The following is a 26067-nucleotide window of genomic DNA, read 5'->3' as shown; positions in this document are numbered from 1 at the left end:
ATGCACTGTCAACAATAAATTGGAACACAGACAGTCAGATTGACACATATCAATTTTACAATGCACATTTGAAAATGCGCATGGGGAACAATAGCATTCTGATAAATCATCGGTTTAACTAAGAATTGCTCATTCTAATTCATGACACCATCAGACCTGGTCTCCCTCTAAGTAGTGACTAAGTCTTCACGGTATATAGAAGAGTATGGTAAAGTCCAGTACGTAGGCATATTTATGGTAAAGTCCAGTACGTAGGCATATTCCACAGTGACTGTGGGGATGAAATGGGGACATGCATGTTATTGTAGTGGCATATGATATGGATGTATATAGTCCATATTGGGTGGCTTTTCTTCACCTTTCAGCGCGTCTAATGTAGACTTTCGTTTTGCAACGTGTGCATTTATCCTACTATTCAGTTTGTCCATTCTCGTCTGAAAGTGAAACACAGAACAGCTTATAAGTTTTATGAAAACAGTATAAGAGTTTTTCAAACACTAGTAAAGTGTATACATTGTTCTTGACAGTTCACATATGAATGAAAATTCAAGTGGCTGAAGATTTGGTGTAATATTCTTACTGAACCACATTTTGCACAGAATCCAGGGATAGGCTACATGTCCGAGGAACAAAGCATCTCAAACTATACCACGTACGTGATAAATTTGTAACTGTAGCTCAATGGGCTGTTTACTCCAATATATGACATGTAACTTTATACAACATTCCCTGCATCATCATTTGACTTGAATGGTCTCTTGCCAGACTAAAATTTCCAGTGATATTTCATGACATTCACATATCAGCATTGAACCAGAAAAATTTTGACATTATAATTACTCTAGAATGGCAGTGAACCTGAAAATACTGACTACGTTTTGTAGATAGCTGCCATCCATTCTGTGATCTTTTCAAAACAAATGTCAGAAATTGTGACATTATTGAACTGATGTGACAGTGACATCTTCTCTCTGTTTCCTGTATTGATTACAATGGATAATTGTTTTATTTTGGTCACTGTGTCACAGTGCTTAAACATACTGTACTTCAATTGCTTAGTGTAATTGCAGCTACATAGCATGCATCAAATATTCACTTCAGAACAACTGTACAGTCTATCTATCCTCAATTTCACATTATTATGTCACTTTTCCAATCATCTTGTTGTAGTAATCAAAGGGCCTTGTTCTGACAATGAAATGATTATGGCCTACATGTAGAGCTCTTTGAATACTGCCAGTGCTAATGTTTGATCGCTGACTGTTTGATTTATGTGTTTGTGAGAAACCTACAGCAGCGTACAAATGTCTGTAAAACTGATGTTAAAATAGGCATAAACTCCAAGGGTTATGTGTCAGTGGACGTGCAGTGGCTGCGACCATCGAAGTGGCCTGCTCTGTCATTTTACACTTCTAAAATCATCATGAAATAAATGCCTACTCAAAATTTGCGTTTGTGCAAAAATGGTTTGCGTTGAAGGATGCATTTCATGAAAGCCAGAGCAGAAGAAAGGAGAACTTTTACAGAAATATTAAAGATATAATAGATAAGAAAGATGCTTATTGGTGGAACTATTACATGGATATTGTGATACATCTCCACAACTCAGCCTGAAATAAACTAATTACTTTACAATGTGATTTGCATGAATAGCAATAAATATGGTGATTGATTCATATCTATGGCAACGCATATTTGCAAATCATTTCAAATAAAAAATTTTGCAAAATTTTGTAGAATTTTTTTTCTGTTTTGTTTGTGTCTGTGGTCAGAGGAAACCTAGATGACGATGAAAAATAGGAGATTTCTCATTGTCCAGTTTTGTGGCCATGACTTTAGACTCACACGCACTGTGAGCTGCATGCTGATGTGTGTGTGTTCATGCTGTGACACCATTGCCCACTCCTGTGACCTTGAATGTTTACCATGCCAATAAATCATTTTTGATAAACAGCAGAGAACATTGCTGAAGAATGATGTGCATCCAAACCGAACAAAGAGAAAGTCTTTGGAGTGCAATATGATTACTAAACTGTCAAAAATAATTTGGCAAAAAAAAAGTACACCCATTACATTAACTTGTGACAGACACGTCAAAAGATAACATTATCATAATCATCTGCTTGTTGATGCTCATCAGAAAACAGCTGACCTTTAACCCATCACCTTTGACCTCAAAACTGGGCAATGAGATTTTGTTTTGTTTTGTTCATGAAATGCTGACCTATTGCGTTCACTGGATGGGTCCAGCTGAAGGTGGCTCTAACAATGCTTTCCTACGTGCAGTCTCCCTAGATACATTATAATGGAGTTTACCTAGACGCTCCTGAAAAAACAAAAGTGATGAAGATAGAGAATGCATGGACATTAAATTAAAGGGACAAAGTCGGCCATTTTTCATGAAGTTTGTTTGACATGAGATTCTACTTTGACATGTTGAAAGATACTGAATGAATGGGTGGCCATGCATATATTTGACTGCAATTTTAGGTAAATTTATTTATTTATTTATTTATTTTACTTTATTTAAACAGGATAAGTCAATTCATTTCCCACACAAGGTGTTCTATGATCTCCCATGACGTCCTGCATAAAAAGCAAAAGGTACACAACAAACAAATAAAAACAGACACGTAGAATGACTAAAATTGACAAAAGTACATCAAAAGTGACGAGACTTAAAAACACAAAGCGTACAAATTAAACATATTTCTTCACTAAAGATTTAAAATTACAAAGTTCTTTTTGAGATTTTATATATGAGGGTAGAGTATTCCATTGTCTTGTGCCTCTATTCAGAAATGTGTTTCTACCCTTCTGTAAGCGGAAACTGGGCACAATTAATTTATCACTAACAGTAGATCTTGTAAAACGCCTGGAAGCGCTTAACAAAATAAGCTCTTGAAAATCAGTAGATAAATATGGAGGGGCTAATCTATTCAAACATTTCCAAGTCATCACAGCTAACTGTATATTCCACTGATGGTTTATAGGATGCCATTTTAGATGAGATAAGGCCAATGATGACGATGGAAACTTTCCCCTGCCAAGAACTACCTTGGCTGCTCTACTATGCAACCTCTGGATCTTGGTTTGCATTCATTAACTGCACGTCATCCAGACAACGCCTCAATATGTCATCAATGGAAAAACTAAAAGCTTTTACCGTCAACTCGCAGGTTTTCTTGTCGAGCCATTTGCGTATACGCCATGTGGCTTCTGGACGTCTCGATACAGATTCAGCAATCATGTTACCATGTGCTTCCCAATTTAAATGTTGGTCTATCACAACACCAAGATATTTAAATTGACTGATAACATCAATTTCGATATCATTAAATTTCAAAACTAAATTTCTATTTCTGAGACGTTGAGGTGTACCAAAAATCATGGACTTAGTTTTGTCAACGTTAAGGATTGATCTGTTTGTATCCATCCATTTACTAACTGATATAAATCACTGAGTAACGAGTTTGTATTTTTTGTAAGTCATCTGCTGCATAAAACAATGCGGTGTCATCAGCATATAAAACCACTTTGCATAATTTAGTTACAGATGGCAGATCATTTACATACATCAAAAAGAAAAGTGGCCCTAAAATCGAGCCTTGGGGCACTCCAATTTGGACAGGTGATGCTTCTGACAGAGATCCATTTATATTCGTGCGTTGTGTGCGATCCGCTAGATAGTTTTTCATCCAATTAAATGAAACCATCGCGAAAACGAATTAATGGTCATGACCATTAATTCATTTTTGCCATGGTTTCACTTATCATGTCTAAAACTGGGGTCGAATATATGCATGATCACCCATTCATTCAGTGTCTTTCAACATGTCAAACAATATAAGTAGTATCTTGTGTCAAACAAAATTCATGAAAAATGGCCGACTTTGTCCCTTTAAAGAGAAGAGATGAACCTTTGAAGAGAAAATGGAAATCATAAATGAAGGTTCCATAATTATGTCCACAGTCCAATAGACATGATGAAACAAGGATGTCTCCAGGTGAATTTGTGGGCGGGAATAAAATACTGAAAATGGAATGACAAGTGGCCGGAACATAAAATTATTTTATGCAATGTTTTGATAATCACAGATTTAGTATTTGGTAATTCATATCTTTCATATTTTTACCAAAATTTTTCACACCAATATGTATTTCTATCAGAGAATATTTCTTCATTAGAATGAGTGTTTTCAAAAATGACAGGATATCAGTTACTTAATTGTTTGAGATTTGCAGATTTCAGATTTTCAGATTTACCAGAGAGTTCAAAACTACATGCTAATTTATGCCAATGATCTGGCTTGACTGTGATCTGGTAAATATAATGTACCGGTATGCTGCAAATGAAGAGAAGAAAATAACAAGCTGAAGGAAACACAGTAAAAAGAAAATGGCAAATTCACCATGAAGGCTTCTAGAAAGAAACCATTGAATGTAAAAGTACCACCTTTATTAAAATGAAGAAAATCAGCAAGCATATTAGTAGTTAGAGTATGTAATACAGAGAAATAGCATTGGTTAAGTCTTATGTTTACATTTCATACAATTGTATATGGGAGAAGATTTAGTGACGTGTAGATAGACATGCCTATGATCTGGGAATGTTGTAAGTATTAAATGGCTGTGAGTAATCCAATTGCTGAGTTTTCATCTTTTAGGTATTTTTGTAACTTAGATATTCAAGGAATTAGTATGAAAAGCTTTGGTTATGTTAATTATAATTTTCCTGGAAAACATTAAACATGGATTATTATGAAACCTTTTTTACAGTTTTGTTTTCAATCACGGTCCCTCCACAAAGGGACAGTGTTTCAATGATATGATATCAAAGTAAATGTTGGCATTTAGTCATTTTAGCACCTCATACAAAGATGTCAAGATGGGCTTTGTAAAATGTCATATGACATCACAGTATAGGGTTGATTGTTGACTTTGACATATAGGGGTATGAGCTCATACCAGCAAATGTTAGGGTTGAAAAGGTCAAAGTGATGATACAACAAAATGATAGTCTCCAATAATGTTGAGATTTAATACGTTGTTACACAACTTTTAATTTTAAGTTGTTGTATTTTTACAGTGCTGTTGAATATCTTTATGATAGAAAAGGTGATTCGAAAATGAATAAATGTTAAATGCTAATTCTGACACCTGAATCAGCAAAAGCAGGGCTCGAAATTAACTCTTTTCCCTGGCAGTCCCATTGGGCTACCATTTTCTGAAGTTGGTAGCCCAGCGACAAGGTCTGGTAGCCCATGCATGAATGAAGAGGGTTTTTTGTAAAGGATATTTTTATTTATATCTAGACAATGAACGATTTATTTTGCATGATTCTATCAAGTAAGTGAATTTTCTAGTCATTTGACATCAATAACTGCAGATCATAGCCTTAGGAGAACGGTATAGCATGTGTAGTGGACAACGGTGACGCCTCAAAGTTTGACGACCTATTCACACATATGCAGAGCTTATATGCAAATTTTGATGTTCGCAATGACAACGACTTTTCACTCAGCATGTGTAAACATAACATGGCTAAAAATAGATTGGCTATGAATTTCAGGATGACAACTTGGTACAGTCATGTTCCTAATACTTTTGTGGCAATTTTGACTATATTTTTCCTACCACATCATAGGATGATCTCGTACACTTCGGAAAATGTAATTTGTGGATGGTCCGACAGTGCTTAAATGACTATGAAAATAAATTTTCATTGGCCATTGTTTCTCGAGCCTGTTATCCAAGTACATCTTTCAGGTGATATTTTATTGAAAGTTTGTCGCAACAAATTCGACATGTCCTTTCTGTGTCCAGCTGGGTTGACTGTATGAGCGTCGGTCATCTCACAGCGATCAACATCATGTCGCCCACTAAGTAATTTCATGTCCCAGGCTTTGGTAGTCCGTGTGGGCTACCATTTTATGGGTTTTGGTAGCCCCAGGGAAAAGTTGGTAGTCTGTGGACGCGGGACTACCGCTAATTTCGAGCCCTGAAAAGACATCAAAATTTGTCAACTGTTTTGAAAACATTAAAATATCAAAGCTTTACAACAGACCAGTGCTATTGTACAGTGTTAAAATTTACTGCCTACCCATTCATCCATGACTTTCCTCGTAAACAGCTCTTGCTTTGAGTGGACAGTAATCATAACCAAATTAAGACCCATGGTGTACCTAGTCTCAATTACTAAGGCTGTTCTTTGGGCTGTCTTTTCAGCGCAACTTGTAGAGAAGTATGGGTAACCAAAGCCACTCTATTGGATATGACCCATGATGCAACTGAAACCCAGTATGTACCCTTTTCCAAGTGCAGCTGAAGCTGACACTGGACCTTACCTGTGCATTTTGTAGGATATTGTTGACAACCATGATTCTCCTCCTGGAATTCATTAGTTTCTTCACATACACATCCAATTCAACTGGCAAAGGTTGCTCATCTGATAACTTTTTTAATTCTGAAAAATCAAGTGGTAGCATAGATTTGTGTCACACTGAATTTGCCACTATGAACTTTGCTGCCTTTCACGCCTGAAAATCAAGAGATAATCATTGTAATGTATCAACAAAAAAATTCTGGGCACGCACTTGTCAATCAGTGTAGATATATTATTTGTGGTCAATCTGTAGATATATATGTATGTATGAAATGAACATGACACATACATGTATGTTGTATGGCTGTATGGATTTAAATCGTCTGAGTGTATGCATCCAATAGACTCAGTAGATATGGTTTCAAGCATCCAATATACTTGAATATCACCTAGTCTTTTTGCTTGCAAAATAAGACCTCTAAACTTAATGTACAATTTACAAAATACCGACACATCAAATGTTGAATTATAGAGATCATCTTACCATCAGCAAGGCCATCAATCTGTTGTCTCAGTTCAACCTGACTTTCCCTGGATGGGATGGTCATAAAATGACAACAAAAACAAAAACAAAGCAAAATAAAAAAATGAAGAAAGAAAAACAACAACTTTAGTCATACGATCTTGTACTGAACAAGTCAGATAGATCATATTGACACTTCCTCTTTTTGCCTCATGAATACCACCGACCTCTTTGGTCAGGTTTAATAAATGTCTGTCAATGGTATTCAAATGAAAAATATAACATTTCATTCAATGGAACAGTGAATGGTGAAAATTAATTTGGTCAAAAATATTCTGATAGTTATCAAATTATCGTGGACTGAAATAAGTGATAGGGGGCGTGGTCCTGATGTGGACGTGAAAGTTGTATGCTCTCACATCACTTCCGTGAAAATTATGCGAGAAGGTATTCTGCGACTATCATATTATCGGTTTATAATATAGTGAGCTAAATTGTGACTTTCTGGGCGACAAAAGGGTTATTTGTAAACAAAGCATCAATGAAATGCAAAGGACGCTCGAATTTCGAATTTACTATTTTACAAGGAAAAGTCATGGGTCCATGGGGTGAAATTTAACGATCTGTGACCAAACCTGACGCGTGCGACTTGTTCGTCGACTTCTTCTACAGCTGGTTTGAGCAGATCTAAAAGTCCCTCTGCGAGTGCGTCTCTTGTTTGTGGATCAAATGATTTTGTTGAGCTCGGACTTTCGACTGGGCTCGCACTCGTTTCCGCTGTCGCCATTTTCCTATGCTGACAACTTCAACTTTAACCTATAACCTTTGACCCGTTTACCATTCAGACAAACCGCAGACAATTTAAAAGGTCTTTTAAGTCATAGAAAATAAAAGTATCACCTGAATTTTTACTCATATCTATGATATGATTAATTTTTAAACTTTCGAAAATTATTATATTCTTGAAGATCATCGACCCCGGTGACATCATTCAAAATGGCCGCTCCTGTGAGCAACATGCTGCATAGCGGGTACTCCAACGATGTTTTGAGATCGTGGCAGACGACACAAACTACTTTTGACAGTTCGAACCTAATATACCCACTATTCATAACGTAAGGGATGCACTTTTGATGTCTGAGTTTCTTGCAGATGCATAGGATGTGCGAGAAGGAGAATTGTGGTTGTGGTATGTAGATGTTCCATGCAGAGAGAAACATGGGGCATGTGATGTAGAAAGAATACATATCACACGTTTGACCCAGTCCACTAGTGAACCGAAATCGGCGTTGGCCACACTTGTGGTACTGGTCGTTGAGTTGAATCTCAAACTTGGCAAAAATTTGTCCAAACTTTAAAAAAAGAATCGATCTTTAGGTGCTGCTGTTGAGTTATCACCGACTGTGTGAGTTATCAACGAAATGCAAATATTAGCATACCGTGTAAAATAATGGTGCGTCATTGTTTGTGTAGCCATGTGTGTTCTTATCAATTTTACTGCCTGATATCGAAGATAACAGATTAGGACCAAGAAATTTGCATGTAAACATTAAACCTCAGATTTCTAGTTTGCTAAATAAAACGAGATCGAAGTTCTCCGCTAATTAGCAAAGTTTCACAAATTAAAGCGCAGTGGTCGTCGCGCTGCGCGTGCGCGATTTTTTGTTGATAAACATTAATGTTTGTAAACATAAATCTTCTCAACTTCAATCGGAGTGAGATGATGGGAGCAGTCCCTCACTTTGTTAACGTCTTTGTAAGACTCAACATCATGCAATAGTAAACTATTAAGATCGGAAACGAACTTCAGTGGTGTATTTCTATCTACTGGTATAAACTCATATAAGGCTACGAACATTGAGACACTCTGCACATTATGTCGCTGAGTTTACTGCATGCAGTCACAGTGAACAAATGGGTTTGATCGCGCGCGGTCACGCTGGTTGTACACAATGCTATGTACAGCACTGTTAAAATACATCACTAAAATGATCAACATTGTGTATATATACATAGACCAGCAACAAGCACAATGCCTAACACAAAAATTACACTCGAGACCATGATCGCCGAGCCAGAGCAGGACACGGGAGATGCTGTTGCTTCGGTAAGGGAGAAGGTCACCGCGTTGACGTACACGGATATAAGAGAATCCGGTCCCACAACCAGCTGCACAACGTACCGGCCCCGCGATGACTCATCGTCGTACACACACGCCCTCTTCGGCGAGTCTTATCACCCAACGCCGAAAGGCGAGAGCAGGAAAAATGCTCTGGCTTGCGAGAATGGCGATGACTTGGCCCACGGCCCACTGTCGATCACCAATTCTTACTTCTTCTAGTAATACGTGGCAAGAAATAGTCAAATGACAGAACACAATAGACAAAACGAGTGGGTTTTCGCGGCATTTGGCAGGAAAATTGCACGGCTACACATAGGGACGTATTGAGAGATCCTGTGCATGGTCATGGCAGAGATCCAACAGCTAGCTAGTGTAGGCCTACCGGTGCTATGCAAACTTCGTTGTTGTACCTCCTGATTGCCGGGTAGGTCTGAATCCTCTTTCAAATGAGATAACCCCCACATAACAAGAAGACCTATGAAAGGTCCTTCGCTTGACTTGATACCTGTACTCGGAATTCTTGTTTGCACCCCCAACGGGGTAAACTTCGTAGTGGAGTTGGATTCTCCACAGCCGAGTGTAGCGCACCATATACTCGGTTCTCTTGACACCGACGTTCATGCAGACCACGGAACAGATGCTTCTTGCTGCAGCGGGCATTGCTCTGCAAGCTGTAGATTTCTGTAGCTTGCGTTTTTGTCAATTGTACTCCTGTTGGGCCTCTTGAAATGAAAGTTCTCGTCCTTGCTAAAGATGCCGTAGACCAGAGCCTGGTCATTGATAGTCTGTTGGCATATACACGCATACGGGTAAGTGTTTAGCTCCATGGCTCGAGCGAGCCCCATTCAACTGATTTAAGAAAATCATGATCAAATGTGATCTCAATCCAGCGTGTAATTACTGTTCAATATTCAGCAGATATTTAACTTAGATTAATTGACCTTTTATTGCGTGTTAGATTTGGTAAGTTGGTATGCTTGTGACAGATCAGCCGCCATTTTAACAAGCGGCAATATCGCAAACATAATCAACCCGTAACCTAGTGCGGCATTCTTGGATATGTTTTCAACAAGGGGGGACCCCCTCAGGAGCATGCGCAGCGCGACGACCACTGCGCTTTAACCTTCTCTTTGGAACTTTGTTCATCAACAGAATCAGCAATTTTCTTGCCATATTTTTCACACTTCTTTCCAGGTCGGGTCTGTAGCTAAATCAATGAAGACTATGCAGGAATATTTTTCTTATTAATTTATTTTTCAGTTGCTCTTACAAATAAGTCTATTTTGATATAGTCAGTGAAGAAATAATTATTATTGTGGCTTTTACTGTTAGCTAAACTTTGCAATGCCATTTGATTTCAGTGTATTTTTCAAAGTTTGGGAACATTGGTAAAAGAATTTGGGACCTAGTAACATTTCTGCTGTCTTCTAATCTGATTGCATGATATACTAATCATTTACTTTCTTCTGCCCAAAACAAAAAAACCTTGATTTATTTAATCTTTCAGATCTAAATCTGTGAATTATGGGTTAATTAAAGTATAATGCATATAGGGACAGATATTCAGTCTCTCAAATTTTTACAATTCTATTCTGATCTACCACTTGTGGGGGCTCATTTTAAAGCTCTTGGAGTAAGAGGAATTTTCACCGTTTAAGTTTTCTGAAAATCGACAATTTTATTTTCCCGATAGAGTTTACACAGGGATGGTGGCCATTGTGAATTTCAAATATCGGGGAATGTCAGGTAATTTGTTTCCCTAGTAGCAAACTTTGCATCGTGATCCTTGATTCTTATTCCTGATTTGGTAAGATAATCATTGAAAGTTTCATGAAGGAAAGTCTTGAGCGAAAGTGTAGTTCAGGGTTGCATCTTGACACACTCATTGGATACCAGAATTCAGAGGATTGAATAGGATAGGTTTTGATTACATTAGGAAAAAGCCCTATGAGAATTTTAATTTTCTAGAATTTTGATATGCAGTTTATATGTTTCAGGAAGCATTTCTCTTCTGAGGTATGTTTTGTCATGCACTTGCCACTCCATAGTGTGTGTTGTGGCAAGATTCATGAATGAGCTCTCATGAATTTTCAAATACAAAGTTTGGCCCATGAAAATTTCATCTGTTTCTATAGTCCTTGGAGTAGATTGGCTGTATTAATTTGTAGTTTTAGATTCCTTTATATCAATGTCATCTCATGCACATGACTTTAAGATAAATAAACAAACAAATAAATAAATAAATTAATTGCTGAATTGATAGTTACTTGATGAAAAGGTTTTAACTGAATTACACATATTGAATGAGTTAAACTAGGAAATCTAAATCAATTTTCTATTTCTTAATTTCAATGTTTCAGCTTGTATGTTAAATGGTTTGGTATTTCTATCTCAACAGAGATGAAAATGATGCCGTGGAGCACATAGCCAGTTTACCTGGCCAAGCTAGATATGGTGTCAATAAATTAGAAGAAGCGGTCAAACCTCTGGTGGATAAAGGACTGAAAACAGTTCTGCTCTTTGGTGTTCCATCCAAACTGCCAAAGGTTTGTTTCAATACTTTGTCTGCACACATTTTATGCTATGGCTGTGTTGTAATTGAAGAAAACAAATAGTAAATAACAGGAATAATGTTCAGTTATAATTGTAAGCTGATGTTGTGGCTAATAGATTATTTCTGTGTTTAACCTACTGCCGTTTATTCCTACGGGTGATGTGCCATTCACTCAAAAAAGCCTCAGATGTACAAACGATGTGTTTCTGAAGCCAGGATCTAAGTAGATTTATTAAGCAATTAATCTCATTAAAGAATATTTTTGCAAACGTACAACATCAGACAGTGTTTATTCTTGATGTGTCCCATTTCAAATGAATAAAGGAGCTACTTATCTTTGGACTTGGCCACTTGTTACTTGGTAGTTGTCTATAAATTTGCCTGTGTCAGCTTACATTTTGTATCTTGCTCAGGTCCACATGGTACCATAGTTACTGGCTCAGGTCCACATGGTACCATAGTTAATGGCTCATCAATTTGCATTAATACCACCATCAATACGACAGTGTTTGGGGAACTTCATTTCTTTAATTTATTCTGTTAAGACATGAACAAGCCTACACAATTTGGCAAGTCTGACCCAGCAACTATATTTATGAGACCTTTTGACTTCATTATTTTTGTTAAGGTCCAGTAACTTTAGTAAGTGGCTTTAAAATTCTGGTAATATTTGTATATCAGCAATGTGAAAACCTGGATAAATGACTTCATGACCTCCCTACTGCCTCTTAAATGGCAGTATTTAATTTGATAATTATAAATTTTGATGAATGTATTGATAAATTATTGAGTATAGGCTAGTAAATGGAAGTAATGTTTTATTTCTCTTTCATGTGTGTAGGATGACAAAGGAACTCATGCAGACACTTCAAACACTCCTGTTATCCAAGCCATTGAAAAACTGAGGACTGCATTTCCCGGACTTGTCATAGCATGTGATGTTTGTCTTTGTCCATACACAGACCATGGACATTGCGGTAGGAAAATAATAAAAATTCCTTCTTTAAATCCAAACAACTGTAAGAGTGATAAATAATGTGTACAACGGAACATTCAAAGTTTTTGCTTTTTGATGTTGGAAACCAAACAACCAAGAAATGAAATGGGAAGATTGATAATTATCATGTTTGTTTCCTTGTAATTTCCTAAGTATCTTTGATGAAACAAGAATGAAACGCTGTTTCTGGATGTAATTAAACACAACAATAAAGAAGATGAATATCTGCTAATATTTTGCAAGTTACACTGAAGATCAAAGTAGCTGTAACAATATGAGAAAGCAATATAATGACAGAAATGTATCATTGATTTTATCCAGAGTTCTCTTGTTTTTCCATTTCAAAATGATAAATATTTGTTAAGTATTTGCAATGATAAAAATTTACATTATATGATATTATTTAAGTTGTTATTGAAAAATAAATTAGTAATGATTATGACAGTGAAAAACCCTTTTGAAAGAAGCATTTTATGGTATTGATGTATAGATGATCATGAGCACTTGTCTTTGTTTCTTAATCTTATCTTTGATACAGGTATTTTATATGAAGATGGTACTATCAATAACACTGCAAGTATTCAACGATTGGCTGAAGTCTCATTAGCATATGCAAAAGCAGGTGAGAAAGGAATTAAATGTTAATTGAAGTTGTTTTGGCCGAATGGTATTCACTAAGCATTTTCTTGTATTCGATTAGGCCCTGGTAAGGTTATAGGATGAGATCTCTGGCGGCGTGACTGTCGTAATTCCTGTGAAGTTCTAGACATGATGATCATTACCAGTTTCATGAAAGGAGTTCAATACATTGGTGCCAGCATTGTGATTTCATTGATCATTATTTCTTTTCTGTTTCACTGAAAACTTATAAAAGCACATCCCGCTTACAAGAGTATGAAATAAACAAAAATACATAAAAATCAAAATAATGGTAATGGAAAATATCAATCTCCACACAGAGATTGAAGCACTGTGGGGCAGCAGTGCTGCGTGGATAATTCGAACCAAGCTAGAGGGTTTCGATGTTGTTGACAGCGTGCCCCCACCAATCTCTGCTGCAGGCAAATTTGAATATTCCAAACTGGGACTTCTTTCAGTCCTGCGCGCACCCAACTGGCTCAATAAACATTGCGGATATAGCAGATTTTGATAGCAGCTATCTAGCTAGAGATTGCAATTTCTGCACACTGGTAAAAATAATACGTTATACATAAGTAAAAATAATAAATAATCTGCTAAAACTTTTAAAATCGCATCTGCAAAGCCATTGCGGCATACATTTTGAATCATCGATTCACATCCGTATAACCTAGAGCAAGGTCTATGTTTTGCAAGTGTTCATGGAATCAAGTATCGGTATTGAAACTAGTGTATTATTCATTTATCTAATTTTTTGGGTGGGGTTCGAAGTATTATGTATAAAAAGACAAAAAAATGTACATCATGGAAAACGCGCAATACCCGAAAAGTTGGTGAAATCCGTTGCCCATAGCAGAGATTAGTGTGGCTACTGCTGAGACTCCCTAGCTATGTTTTAATTTTCCACGCCACTACAATCTCTGTATGGAGATTGGGAAAATGTGTTCATGTAGCCAAGGTACCTTGGTGGAAAACAGAATGAAAAACCATTGTCATTAAATTTGATAATCCAGCTTTCTTTGATTGTTTGTGAGGAATCATCAATCATCAAAAGTAATTGACATAGTTGCATGATGAGTGAGACATGTTGAGTTGCATTCATTACGATAATGCTTTGAAGAAAGACAAAAATTCCTAGTCTTGCAGTGTTAACATATGATCTATTAAATTAAACTGCTTTCCTTTCAACTCATATTAAAAGGCTGTCACATTATAGCGCCCTCCGACATGATGGATGGGAGAGTAGGTGCTATTAAACAGATATTACAAGCTAATGGATTAGCCAGTAAGGTACGTAAACCAGAAACTGCTGTTTCCAAAAAATTTACAAAAGATGTATGAGTTCATGTCGTATTTTTTTATTTGTTATCGAACATGTTTGAATGTCAGTAGCTGTCAACACCTCCATTTGAAAAGCAGTCACTCAGTAAGAGGCAGGATAGGCAAGCGGCATGAAAAGAATATTGGGAAAAGAAGTCAAAATGAACTAAACATTGGAAAAGTGGTGACTTGGTCTTCTCAGTCAGTTTACTGTATTCATAAGAAAGAGTTCACTGCAATCCTCATAGTAAACTTAACAATTACAAACTTGTCAAACTTGTGAAACTTACAAATCATAAACTGCCTTTTATTGTCAATAGTTCCCATTGCAGAAGACAGTTTAGACTGTCAGTATGCAGATAGACTGGTTTCATGATGTTCATGGCATAGACAGGAGAGGGCCTGTCTATGATTCTTATGATCATGTAGTGTTTGTTGTCCCATATGGCCACAGCTAGTAGAGAAAGACTTCAGTCAGTTTTATGTTCTGTATCCAAGTGTTTTTAGCTGTGTACTGCGAGCAAAAATGTTCACCAACTTACAGATCATTCAGTGCATTACCAGATTTTATAGCATGTATGTAGAGAGCAAAATTGTAGATGGCTTTTTCTTTTGCAGGTTTCTGTTTTGAGTTACAGTGCAAAGTTTGCGTCTTGTTTTTATGGACCGTTCCGAGATGCAGCAAAATCAGCCCCGGCATTTGGTGACAGACGATGTTATCAACTTCCACCAGGATCACGAGGACTTGCAGCAAGAGCTGTGGTAACTATCATGGAAAAAATACATCTCTTTCCATTGAACAAAGAATCATTGTCGTTTCAAATTCTTCTAGTTTAAAGTTAGCCTCAAGGGCCGTTCACATTAGCCAAAAAAGACTAAGCCCTTGTCCTAGCCAGGTTCGTGGCTGACCAAAAAAACAGGTGTGAACGGTTCTGGCCGGCCACTGTCCGGACAATTTCTGTCCTAGTCGAGAGGGGTGGTTTGTGGCCGACTCAGGTCTCTGGCCGAGCAGTAAGCAGCATATGTGAACGCGCTTTGTCCGACTCAGGTCCCAGTTGACGCCCTCTGTAGTTGACATGCAGTGTAGTCTTTGACCTATTCGACGATTCAGTATCATTTTAGACATGGCGAGTCGAGGAGTCAACTAGGCTACGGAAGAAATCAAGTGTCTTTTAGGCATTTGGAACGAAGATATGGTGAAAAATCTGATGGACGGCACGTCAAGGGATCGAATCGCCTACAATATCATCTCACAGCATTTGTCAGAGCATGGGTTTGATCTAGCCCTTTGTACGATGCTGTGTGTTCCGCTACAGCTAATCGCCCCGCTCACCACACCAGCATCGTACGCAGGGCTAGGGTTTGATCGTAGCCCAGATCAATGCAAACGTAAGATGAAACATTTGAAGTCCGAATTCAAAAAAGTTTCTGATAATAATAGGACAAGCGGTCGGGGAAGAAAGACCTGTATGTTTTACGAAGAACTTAGCCAGATTATGGGCAGCAGACCTGCAGTAAATCCCGCTGCAGGCTCGCTGCTAGGACAGCGTTGAACGTAATGTGAACGCGGACAAAAGATTAGCTTATCTTCTCACATTCTGCCGGATTAGTTCTGGCCGGCCCTGGGCCTAGATGTGAACCCCATATTAGAGATCAAATACAGCTGACAAATATTTGACTCTGCTTCAAATCAAGTAAGATTGCAATGTGCAATGAGTCTGCTAAAATATGATTCATGTCACCAAAACAGCAGATATGCAGTGCACTTGTTGAAATTGAGACATGTTTGCAAAAGGAGAAGGCAACAATTCCAAAATTGGCAGTTGAGTTGATAATGGAGCCGAGTGATGGACTTGAAGGAATGGGAGAAAGTTTTCCTTTTCTGTGAAAAAGTAGACATTACAGAAAGGCAAAGTAGTGGCTTGTTTTTGCCGGCTGTCGACTTTCCTCTACAGCTCTGTTATCTTTCTATGAAATGACCTTTCATGTTTCTCTGCCTATTTTAATTTCTTTCCAGGACAGAGATGTGTCTGAGGGAGCTGACATTTTGATGGTAAAACCATCCATGCCTTATTTGGACATAGTACGACAAACGAAAGACAAGGTTGGTAGCAAATTGCATGTCAAGGAGTGTGAAATGTTATATCTTTGCAAACCAACAATGTTAACTTCAAAGTTGACTTACTTCTTTTATTCATTTTTCTTTTAATTATTATTCAATTTTCAAACTTTCCTTCCTTTCTGCAAAGTGAGTTTAGTGTACGTAAATATGTAGGTCTTGTGGCTTTTAATCTCAAAAATTACATAGATTGTTTGATATATCAAGTTAAGCAGACATACATAAATGGATTCATTCATTCATTTGTAAATATCACGACAAACATGAAGGAATTATGTAATTGTGTAACATTTGTTGTGTGTGGAGAGGTATTCACAAGTTACTGTTTAAACATGTGAGGGCGCTATTTGCTGTAATGCAATTAAGCAATAAAGCACACCAAGCGACGGTATACGAGATTTTGACCAGTTCACGACGTACATGCACGAGCGATAGCGAGTGAATATATGAAGTGGACTGGTCAAAATCGAGTGGTATACCGTCGCTGGGTGTGAGTTATTGCTATTATATCATAACAGTATATTGAAATTCTGGCGTGGAATGTCACAAAGAGGATTTTTGCACTTGCCGAGAGCTCACGCGTTTGCCAGCCGTGACATATCACGAATATACCACAAATCTTTTCGCGTCTCGACCAATCAGATCGCTGTATTTGCGCCATCAATATGCTAGTATGATATAATAATGCATACAAGTTCTCTGATCCATGCATTATCAGGTAGTGTTTGTTGAATATCCTCAGAACAACTCTTATGCACCTTCCAAGACACTTTAAATGTGTCTTGAAACTTCATGTTCATGAGTTCAGTGATTATGGCTGTGTATAAAAAGATCATAACGTTTTTGTGTTGAATAAGCGTGTAGCATGTCATTTGATGTTGACTGTTCTGATAACAATGACTCACAGTGTAACAATACTGTGACAAAGTCATTTTTTCCATATAAATAATTGATGTAAGTGCGATACAGTACAAATATTATTTATGTATGCTCACTCTCTATCTAATTTGTTTCAAGCATAAGGAAGTTTTAATATGCTAGTGTCAGCTTGATAAAAATGTTGAAAACATGAAATTTTTGCATTAAAAGTTGTCCATTTGTCATATACAGACTTGCACAACGTAAGACCATCGCCACATTTCAGTATTAGTATAGTGTCAAATATACCTGTGAGTTTCAACTGCCTGGAACAAACCAAATACATAATGAAATTTTTAAAATTATCCAAAACTAAATTTTTGTGGACGGTATAAGCTTAAGGATGTCGTTATCAAATATCAGTAACTGTTTTAACTGAAGCATAACATAATTCCTCAATATTCCTAACAATTAATTCCTCGAGGAAACTCAGCAGTTTCTCCACAGTTTTGTACTACAAGTAACCTTTGTCAGCTCTATAGTCATTGAATAAATGCTGATGTGAAGAGTTGCTTTATGTACTGGGTTGCCACTTGAAATCAATGGGCATGATCATTGACAAGGTTTCCACTTAAAATCAGGGCTTTGTCCTTGACAGGGTTGCCATGCCAAATCAGGGCTTTTATACTTCACAGGGTTGCTACTTGAAATCAGGGTTGTATCCTTAACAAGGTTGCCATTCTAGATCAGGGCTCTATAATCCACAGGTTTGCCAAGTGAACTCAAGGCTTTATCCTTGAACCATATTGAAGGGTCTTTAAGGTAGAACGCGCCTCGGGGACGACATTCGGACTCTCAAACTTTTACAATTCTTTTCTGATATACCACATGTGGGGGTTCATTTAAAGCTCTTGGTGTAAGAAAACTTTTCACCGACTTAGTTTTTCGAAATTCGAAAATTTTATTTTTCTCCATAGAGTTAACACAGGGATGGCGGCCATTTTGAATTTCAAATATCGGTAAATCTTGGGTAATTTGTTTCTCTGGTACCAAATTTGCACGGTGACCCCCTATTTTTATTCTTGATTTTGAAAGAGAATGATTGAAAGATTCCTTGAGGAAAGTTAGAGCAAAAGTTTAAGTCTTTCACTTTCGAGGTGCATACTACTTTAACAGGTGTTGCCCAACTGTTCATTCAAGTGCTAAATAAAAGATTATACGAAGTCATGAAAGCTCAGCATGTTATATCCTGCATGTCAATTTACTGTGAACAAAGTTTACTTAGATCATCCACGAAAAATTAAATTTACCATTAAAATCTTGGCACATATGTTGTCATTTATTTTGTCTCCATGCAGTATCCTTCAATTCCACTGGCTGTATACCAGGTATCCGGTGAATATGCTATGTTGTACCATGGAGCTTCAGCTGGGGCCTTGGATCTTAAAAGAGCTGTGATTGAAGCAATTACTGGTATGAGGCGAGCTGGAGCTGATATAATCATCACGTATTACACACCGATGTTATTAGATTGGTTTCAAGAGAAATAACCTGACCAGCTTGACGTGCAATGATACATAGAGATGGAAATTTAGTGATCAGATTCTGTTTATTTCATGCCTTCAGTTGTTACATTTCACTCAATAAAACTGATCCTAGTGTGGCAAAACTGAACGCTGTGAACACTGTTATGTGTTAAATTCTTGATAAACCAAGAACACAGACGTATCCAGCAGCTGTGTTTATGTTTGATGGATTGGTGAAGAAAACTGTGGTCTTTGGTGGATAAAGTCACAGTCTTTCCATCACCGAGGGGCTGTGATAAACTGGTGTAGACTGATTTGAATGATGCCATACTCATTCAAAATGTGTAATCCAAATTTTCATGATTTCTCTCGAGGAATGCTTATAATGGAGGATGGGACAGGCCTGTCAATGTCGGGAATATTAAAGCATAAATGAACTTTCATACTGACATCATGGACATTCACCAAAGGAAGTATCATTTCTACACAGCTTCTGTGTGAAATTGTCATGACTTCAACTGGAATAAATCAAGTCATATTTTTTTGCACGAAATTCATAAGTAAGTTTTCAAATACGGTTGTTTTATAACCAGTATATATATATATATTTCCAAATTTTGTTGAGTCAAGAAAATTGTATTTTTGAGAATCTAATAAAGAGCCTGAGAAATAGTATTTTACATCGTGTCTCTGTCAGTGATTCAGTGTATTTTTAACCCAATGGTGCAGTTGTAAGTCCCAGTATTGTTTGTTACTGTATACTACAGAGGAAATATTTGGAAATCAGGAAAGAAAAGGAAAGTTGCCTGTAAGAGGCACTGTTGAGATTCTTATAAATTCTTAGCACAATTGATAATCTGCTTATCAATACATAAAATAAATATGATCATATGTTCACATATCTGATTGCCATGACCCTATGAGTACGGTAACATACACAGTAAAAATTTCTGTATAAATTGTTTCAATTTTTTTGTTGTTCAACTTGGAAACACTTTCAATACACTCATAAATTATAATGACTGCTTGAGCATAAAGGGAAAAAGTTTCTCTCTTTTGACCTTTTTGTGATGTCGAGACAATATGGAATAGATATATAAAGTCATTCCGTGTACAAAATAACGTACGTACGTAGTAGGAAGTACGTAACTGCAAATTTAATGCCAAAAATTACGGCTTTGCTGAATGCACACATGATTTTGTTTGTCGCCTCAAGATAAAATGGATATTTCCTATTCTGGCTTGCTTTTCTATGACAAAAAATGCATTGCCACTATTTAAGGGATAGCTTGTAGCCTCATGTGTATAAAAGGCATCGCCAATTGAGATTTCATTGCAAAAGCTTGCATGAGGTCCAAGCTTTGTTCAGCCATGCATTGTGAGAGCTGTACACTTTAATTTTTGATCTTGCTTTTTTGATGCAGAGCATAAAATGTTTCACTGGATTTTCAATCTTGTCTGATTGCAAGCAGAGTTGACGATGTACACAGTTAACCAGTATTTCTGCATGTTTCAAGTCAAACAACACAAACTACTTTTCATATCAAACAAAATCCATGAAAAGAGCTGAAAAATGAGCGGCTTATCCCTGTAACGTTACATATAATAATTGGTTTATTTACCCGATTTGAAAAAGTCAGCTACATGACACATGAACTTGAGAGGGAGAAAATAACAAAGTAGAGGGTAAATGGGGAGTTGGGAAATAGCTTACAGCTAGTCTAGCCCAAACCCTGTCATGGTAGCTTGTCTGAAAAAACGCAAAGAGGGCTCATAACAATAACAAATAGTTCTTTGAGTAAATAATAGAAAAGTGCTGAAATAATTACAATATCATGGAAGATCACTAAATTACTACATGGCAAAAGTGAAACCTGTTACAGATTGATCAAATATTGTCTAAAAATTTGTTTGAAGTTATGTAGAGACTTTGTGGACTTTATATAAAAAGGCATGTCATTCCAAACTCTTGCTCCAGAAAAAGAAACAGCAAACTGGCCTGAATTTGTCATTGCATGATATGGACGTAGGTTTTGAAGTTGACAATTTCTAGTATTATAGTCATGACAACTGACACTGAAGTAATCTGATAATGTATGTGGTACGCTTGTGAATCAAGCTGTAAACGAAGGAACCTAGGAGGAATTTATGGAGTTTAAAAATTAATATCAAGAATGTTATTATGAGTGAAACAGGGAGCTGAGTGGTCTGTGGTTGATTTGAACATCATCGTGTGAACAATGATTTTCTTGGCTGCTAAGATACAGTTTAAGCGTGTAGAGTACGTACTTCCCCTGACTTCTAGGCCGTAGCTGATGTGGGGAAGTATAAATGCATTGTACAAAAGTAACAAAATGTGTAAAGGTAAAATGGATCTGAGTCTGTACAAAATTCCACATTTCTTCCGAATAATCCTATTTATCTTGTCAATATGTTCAGACCAAGAGAGATGCATGCTTATCCAACACAAAAGGGGCAACATCAATAACTTCTCTGATTTGCTAGCTCATCAGTGACCATACCCCAAAATAGTCATCCTCGCAATTATGTACCTGATGAACTTCTTACCAGCCAATTTTTGCGACCTTATAACGATCATACTGTTCTTACAGTCCTTTTATACTGAAGATGGTTGCTTTCCGTACCGTAATACCATGGCATGCATTATTCTGCCTTGTTGTCCTAAGCTTCACAATGACACATGTAAGACATACCTCAATAGCAAGTGTGTGGCAACTGATTCAAAACTGTAGTTCAATTTGATATCAAGGTTCTGGGATATTCCATTCCTGATGCAGGGGAGTCAGCAGGTTGGTAGATCGGACGCCATTATTTGTTTGAGTCAGAGCATTAAGATACTATTTTGGTAACGTTTGTTCATCAGTGTATCAGTGATGCCTTTTTGATAGGTAATGATTACACGATTTTCTGTAAAGGACTGACCTAGACAGAGAACTTTTGATAATATTTACTGTTAAATTAAAGAGATGCTATTGTCGTGGCAGTGTAATGAAAACCTAAAATGCTCTGGATTTCTGCATTCTATTGTTTCTTTTCTTTAACTAAAAAATTCTATTATTTCTAAACTGCTCAAACAGGTATTTGCAAACTCCTCTGAAGAAAGTTGTGGTGCTCAAAAAAGCTCTTGCAATGTATAATTATTACTTGATGATTCAATTGTGAAAATTTACTTTTTGTTCATATATTTGGAAACATAATTTTTGTCATTAAAACTGTGTTGAATTCAGCGTTTTAACTTCATATAAGTAGTGACTTTTGCATCATCCCTTTGGAAATTTTGCCATTAAAGTAAGTATATTATCTGAATTGGAAAATGAAGTAAACAACATAAAGGAAATTCAGAACAAATTTATCCGTAGTATCTTGCCCTGAGTAGTGTAGAAATCCTGTATCCCAAGCTCTAAGTGTTGAATGTGAGTAAGAAAAATTAAAACAAACAAATTTAGCATCCCTTATGATTTTGACTGATAGTTTTACTGGTTTTGTTTGAGGTGTCATTTGCGTATTACAGAGACATTCTGACACCATAAAATATTTACTAATTAAAAGCACTATTTGTTTAAACCCAAATTTAAAATTTTAGTCTGTCATTAATTTTTATGTATCCACAAATTTATAATGTACTGATTTTTGTCCACTGCCTTCTCTCTGTTTTTTTGGGTTTTTTTTTACAGTCACATCACCGGTATCAATGTTTAGGCAAACTGTATTTGAATATATAGGCCTGCTATTGATTACCATAAATCATTGACATGTAATTAGCGTTGGCGGCGCTGTTTGGGGTCAAAAGCGTTCGTTCGTCAGAATCACGTGATAAGTAAGGATCAAAATGGCTGCTCAGACTACGGGAATTCAACAACTGCTTCAGGCCGAGAAAAAAGCTGCTGAGAAGGTTGCAGACGCAAGGAAAAGTAAGTAACCAGGGCCTTTGATAATTAAGAAGCTATGTGTAAATTTTCAGAAACCGTGGATATCAATTTGATCCGCAAAATGGTAATATGTAGCGTCGGCGACTTTCAGTGAAAATCACGTAGCTTCGCCTGACTTGGGACTCCGTAAATAGGGTCAAATGTGGGTAAAAATACCATAGTTGTGATGATTAAGTGGGGGTGATAGGCTAGTAAGGGCGAAGGTGATAGGACAATGTTACCCTTTGTACATTTTTACGGCCCTGTATTGCAGTGTTAATCTTTGTAGACGATAGAGCGTGACTGTTCACACGATAGCCGAGATGAAAAAATGGAGGTATCGAACGAGCCGGGAAATATATCAGAAGCTAGTGATATCACCTTGAAATTCCATGATCACATTGAAATAATCATTAAAACCGTTTATAAAAAAAAAAAAATTCGTGTAGAAATTTCAATTATATTCTAGCAGATATCCACAAGATTCATGTCGAAATTTGCCTTATAATATGGAACATGATCATGAATGAAATGTTCTATGAAACAGTGGTACCCTGTTATTTAAAACAGTTACTAAATTTAGACATTGTGCATGATTTGAATCATCCCTTCTAATGATATAGATCACTTACAAAGTCTTTCATCTGTTTTTAACAGAAAAGAACAGGAGGCTGAAGCAGGCCAAGGAAGAAGCACAGTCTGAAATAGAATCTTACAGACGAGAAAGGGAAAAGCAGTTTGTTCATCATCAAGAGAAGGTGACTCTTAAACTCCTGTATACTTTGAAAAAAATCATCATGGTTTGAGAAGTTATGGCCTTCATTATTTCAAAATATTGTACTCTAGTTGATCACATTATGAGAAGGATGATGTTTTCACTTGTTTGTATTACATACATAGTTACATATTTTACAGACTTACAGAAAATGTCAGTTCTATTTAGTTCAATATCAGTTTAGTATAGTGTAATTTTGTTAATTTATTCACTGATATATGTCAGCTACAAGAATAAATTTCAACAGCATCCTATTTTACCCACTTATCTGAAATAAAAATCTCAAATATTGCTATCATTTTCCTTGACACAGATCATGTGGATTAATTTATTTTCGGTGCAATGAATAGTACTGAACTTTTTTGTCAAAATGAGAAGTGCTTTGTCAGAATGGCAGATTAGGTTTAATTAATCTAAGCTGTATTTTTGCGAGAAAACTTTTTGATACTTAATTTATTTCCACCAATATATCAATATGAATTTAGTTTTCTCCTCAGCAACTATACATTTGCTGGTTTCAGCATAAAAAATTTTCAGAATTTTTGGGTTCAGAGCCATTATTGTAGAATTTGAATGAAGCAGTATTTTAGGAAAAAAAAATAATTCTAAATATATCCAGTATAGGTTACTGTGTAACCCAGCTTTTCCATCCCAAAGAACATGTTTACTATGCAATATTTATTGATTGGAAAAGTCAACTAAACTTTCAGTGAAAAATAGGAACACCAGAGTGATTCAAATTTGTTGCATTTTGTGTTTTATAAAGAAGGAAATAGTTATCATTGATTAAAGAAGGAAGAAATCATCACAAGAATTTTGGACAATCTGATGTAGTCTTTGAATGATAGTAGTGTAGTGTAGTACTGGTACATTCAATTGACATGCAACTTTTACAAGAACTGCCCATTTTATAATTTACAGGTGGTGTACCTGTGTTTGCTTAGTGCTTGATATACAAGATATGTAACCTTTTATTACAACCCTTTGACAGAATGTCAGGCTTGACAATGGAAATATCTACCTGATAAAAGAAATATATGGCTGATATGGTAGTTTGACCGACCATAATTTTTGTTTCTCTCTCTCACATTTCAGCATTTGGGGTCAAAGGATGACAAAGCCAGGGAGGTAGAAATCCAAACTAAGCAGAGAATTGTGGAACTCAACAAATCAGTGCAAGACAACCAAGAAGTCGTCCTGGATAAATTGCTGACCTTAGTCTATGATATCAAACCAGAAGTTCATCAGAATCTTCGAGTATAGGCAGACCAAGTAACCATGGTTTCATGTGATGAACTCTAGCATCTGTACAGTTTACAGAGAATAGGTGTATCCTAGGCCAACAATCTCACCTCCCCCATTTCTTTGTATTTTGTTTGACTGTGAGTTCTCAATGACAAAATCCAAGGAAATGGAAAGTTACATGGACTTTAGAATCAGTGTTCATTGAAATACGTGTATAGTAAGTGAAATGTATAAATTATGGAGATTTTTTTTCAGTCTAGGCTGGCATGTTGTAGCATATCAGAAATTATGTATACAGCTTTGATTGAATGGTAAAGGTTATGGGTCTTTTCATGAATAAATGATGTCAGTGTTTCTTTGTAGTGTAAGACAACTATACAATAGAGGCAGTCGTATTGAAATGGGAAAAAGTGGAATTGAACATAGCTATAAAAACAAGCTCTAGCATGGAATTTTATCTTGCCTTACATTTGATACACAGTGACATATATGTTAGAGATAGTTTGAGCAATATCAGTGGTTATTTGTATATCTTGTTAGACAAATACCATAAAGCTGAGTAGCCTTGGTTCCTGCATTGGTGAGTAGGTTTGTTAAAAATGAAGTTTCAGTATTTGTAAAGTATACACAATGAATTGTCAATTGATGATGTAACATTGAAAAATACCAGATCTACAAGCAGCTTTCACATGAACAAATTTGATATCCAATCACCTGTCTTATGTTAGTGTCATGTAAACTTCCATTTCTGATTTTCCATGTTTATGAGTTGTGATTTTTATGTTCCTTGCTTTCGTTGACATTTAGTATAAAGTAACCATTATGTTCTATGCAATTGTGAAAGTAATGGAAATAGTGGTTGTACATTACTGTGTCAAAGGTCACCACAGTGTCATGGTAATAACAGACACATCAGGGTGTTAAAAATAGCTTTGTTTCAGTATTTACCTCAAACCCTGTCAAAACTGAAAAATACTAACATCCGTAGTCTTATTAATGTGAAGTTATCTCAGTTTGATATAATGTACAGAATTATTTCCCGATATTCTGTTGATGAATAAACGAAAGCTTGATTGAGAAAACATTGGGTGTGCAATCATGATATTCAAGTGAATAAATTTTATTTCAATGTGAA

At 36.4% G+C, this 26067-nt stretch overlaps 3 protein-coding genes across 4 annotated transcripts; 2 read left to right on the top strand and 1 right to left on the bottom strand.

Moving 5' to 3' along the window:
* Window positions 1–239: 239 nt before the first annotated feature.
* Window positions 240–7661, bottom strand: LOC139152564 (SNARE-associated protein Snapin-like). 2 transcript variants are annotated; one of them, XM_070725783.1, is made up of 5 exons: window positions 7484–7661; window positions 6870–6916; window positions 6348–6466; window positions 2225–2326; window positions 285–434 (listed from the first exon to the last, which is right to left on the bottom strand). In XM_070725783.1, the coding sequence occupies exons 1-4, from the start codon at window positions 7633–7635 to the stop codon at window positions 2234–2236; spliced, it is 411 nt and encodes a 136-aa protein (XP_070581884.1). In that variant the 5' UTR covers window positions 7636–7661; the 3' UTR covers window positions 285–434; window positions 2225–2233. The 2 variants fall into 2 exon arrangements, with proteins under 2 accessions (XP_070581883.1, XP_070581884.1); XM_070725782.1 differs by lacking the exon at window positions 2225–2326 and having other exon boundaries at window positions 240–434.
* Window positions 7662–7830: 169 nt separating this feature from the next.
* Window positions 7831–19658, top strand: LOC139152560 (delta-aminolevulinic acid dehydratase-like). Its single transcript, XM_070725776.1, has 8 exons — window positions 7831–7963; window positions 11369–11516; window positions 12366–12501; window positions 13060–13143; window positions 14362–14450; window positions 15099–15242; window positions 16498–16584; window positions 18816–19658. Exons 1-8 carry the CDS (start codon window positions 7845–7847, stop codon window positions 19005–19007), a joined length of 999 nt encoding a protein of 332 aa, XP_070581877.1. The 5' UTR covers window positions 7831–7844; the 3' UTR covers window positions 19008–19658.
* Window positions 19659–22773: 3115 nt separating this feature from the next.
* Window positions 22774–26067, top strand: LOC139152559 (V-type proton ATPase subunit G-like). The gene is made up of 3 exons (XM_070725775.1): window positions 22774–22915; window positions 23570–23670; window positions 24783–26067. Exons 1-3 carry the CDS (start codon window positions 22834–22836, stop codon window positions 24948–24950), a joined length of 351 nt encoding a protein of 116 aa, XP_070581876.1. The 5' UTR covers window positions 22774–22833; the 3' UTR covers window positions 24951–26067.

This window comes from Ptychodera flava, chromosome 16, assembly GCF_041260155.1.
Source record: "Ptychodera flava strain L36383 chromosome 16, AS_Pfla_20210202, whole genome shotgun sequence".
In the NCBI taxonomy this organism is placed as follows: domain Eukaryota; kingdom Metazoa; phylum Hemichordata; class Enteropneusta; family Ptychoderidae; genus Ptychodera; species Ptychodera flava.
Note: the sequence above shows the minus strand (reverse complement) of the source record. Positions and strands in the feature narration are given on the sequence as shown.

Excerpts from the sequence above, each read along its gene's own strand:
- LOC139152564 (XM_070725782.1), bottom strand. The coding sequence starts at position 7,635 with ATGGCGACAGCGGAAACGAGTGCGAGCCCAGTCGAAAGTCCGAGCTCA. Across the intron at positions 6,917-7,483 it reads GAACAAGTCGCACGCGTCAG|GGAAAGTCAGGTTGAACTGA; the intron begins GTTTGGTCACAG and ends CATCCCATCCAG. Across the intron at positions 435-6,347 it reads ATATCCTACAAAATGCACAG|ACGAGAATGGACAAACTGAA; the intron begins GTAAGGTCCAGT and ends TTTCACTTTCAG.
- LOC139152560 (XM_070725776.1), top strand. The coding sequence starts at position 7,845 with ATGGCCGCTCCTGTGAGCAACATGCTGCATAGCGGGTACTCCAACGAT. Across the intron at positions 13,144-14,361 it reads ATTAGCATATGCAAAAGCAG|GCTGTCACATTATAGCGCCC; the intron begins GTGAGAAAGGAA and ends TCATATTAAAAG. Across the intron at positions 16,585-18,815 it reads TACGACAAACGAAAGACAAG|TATCCTTCAATTCCACTGGC; the intron begins GTTGGTAGCAAA and ends GTCTCCATGCAG.
- LOC139152559 (XM_070725775.1), top strand. The coding sequence starts at position 22,834 with ATGGCTGCTCAGACTACGGGAATTCAACAACTGCTTCAGGCCGAGAAA. Across the intron at positions 22,916-23,569 it reads GGTTGCAGACGCAAGGAAAA|AAAAGAACAGGAGGCTGAAG; the intron begins GTAAGTAACCAG and ends TGTTTTTAACAG. Across the intron at positions 23,671-24,782 it reads TTGTTCATCATCAAGAGAAG|CATTTGGGGTCAAAGGATGA; the intron begins GTGACTCTTAAA and ends CTCACATTTCAG.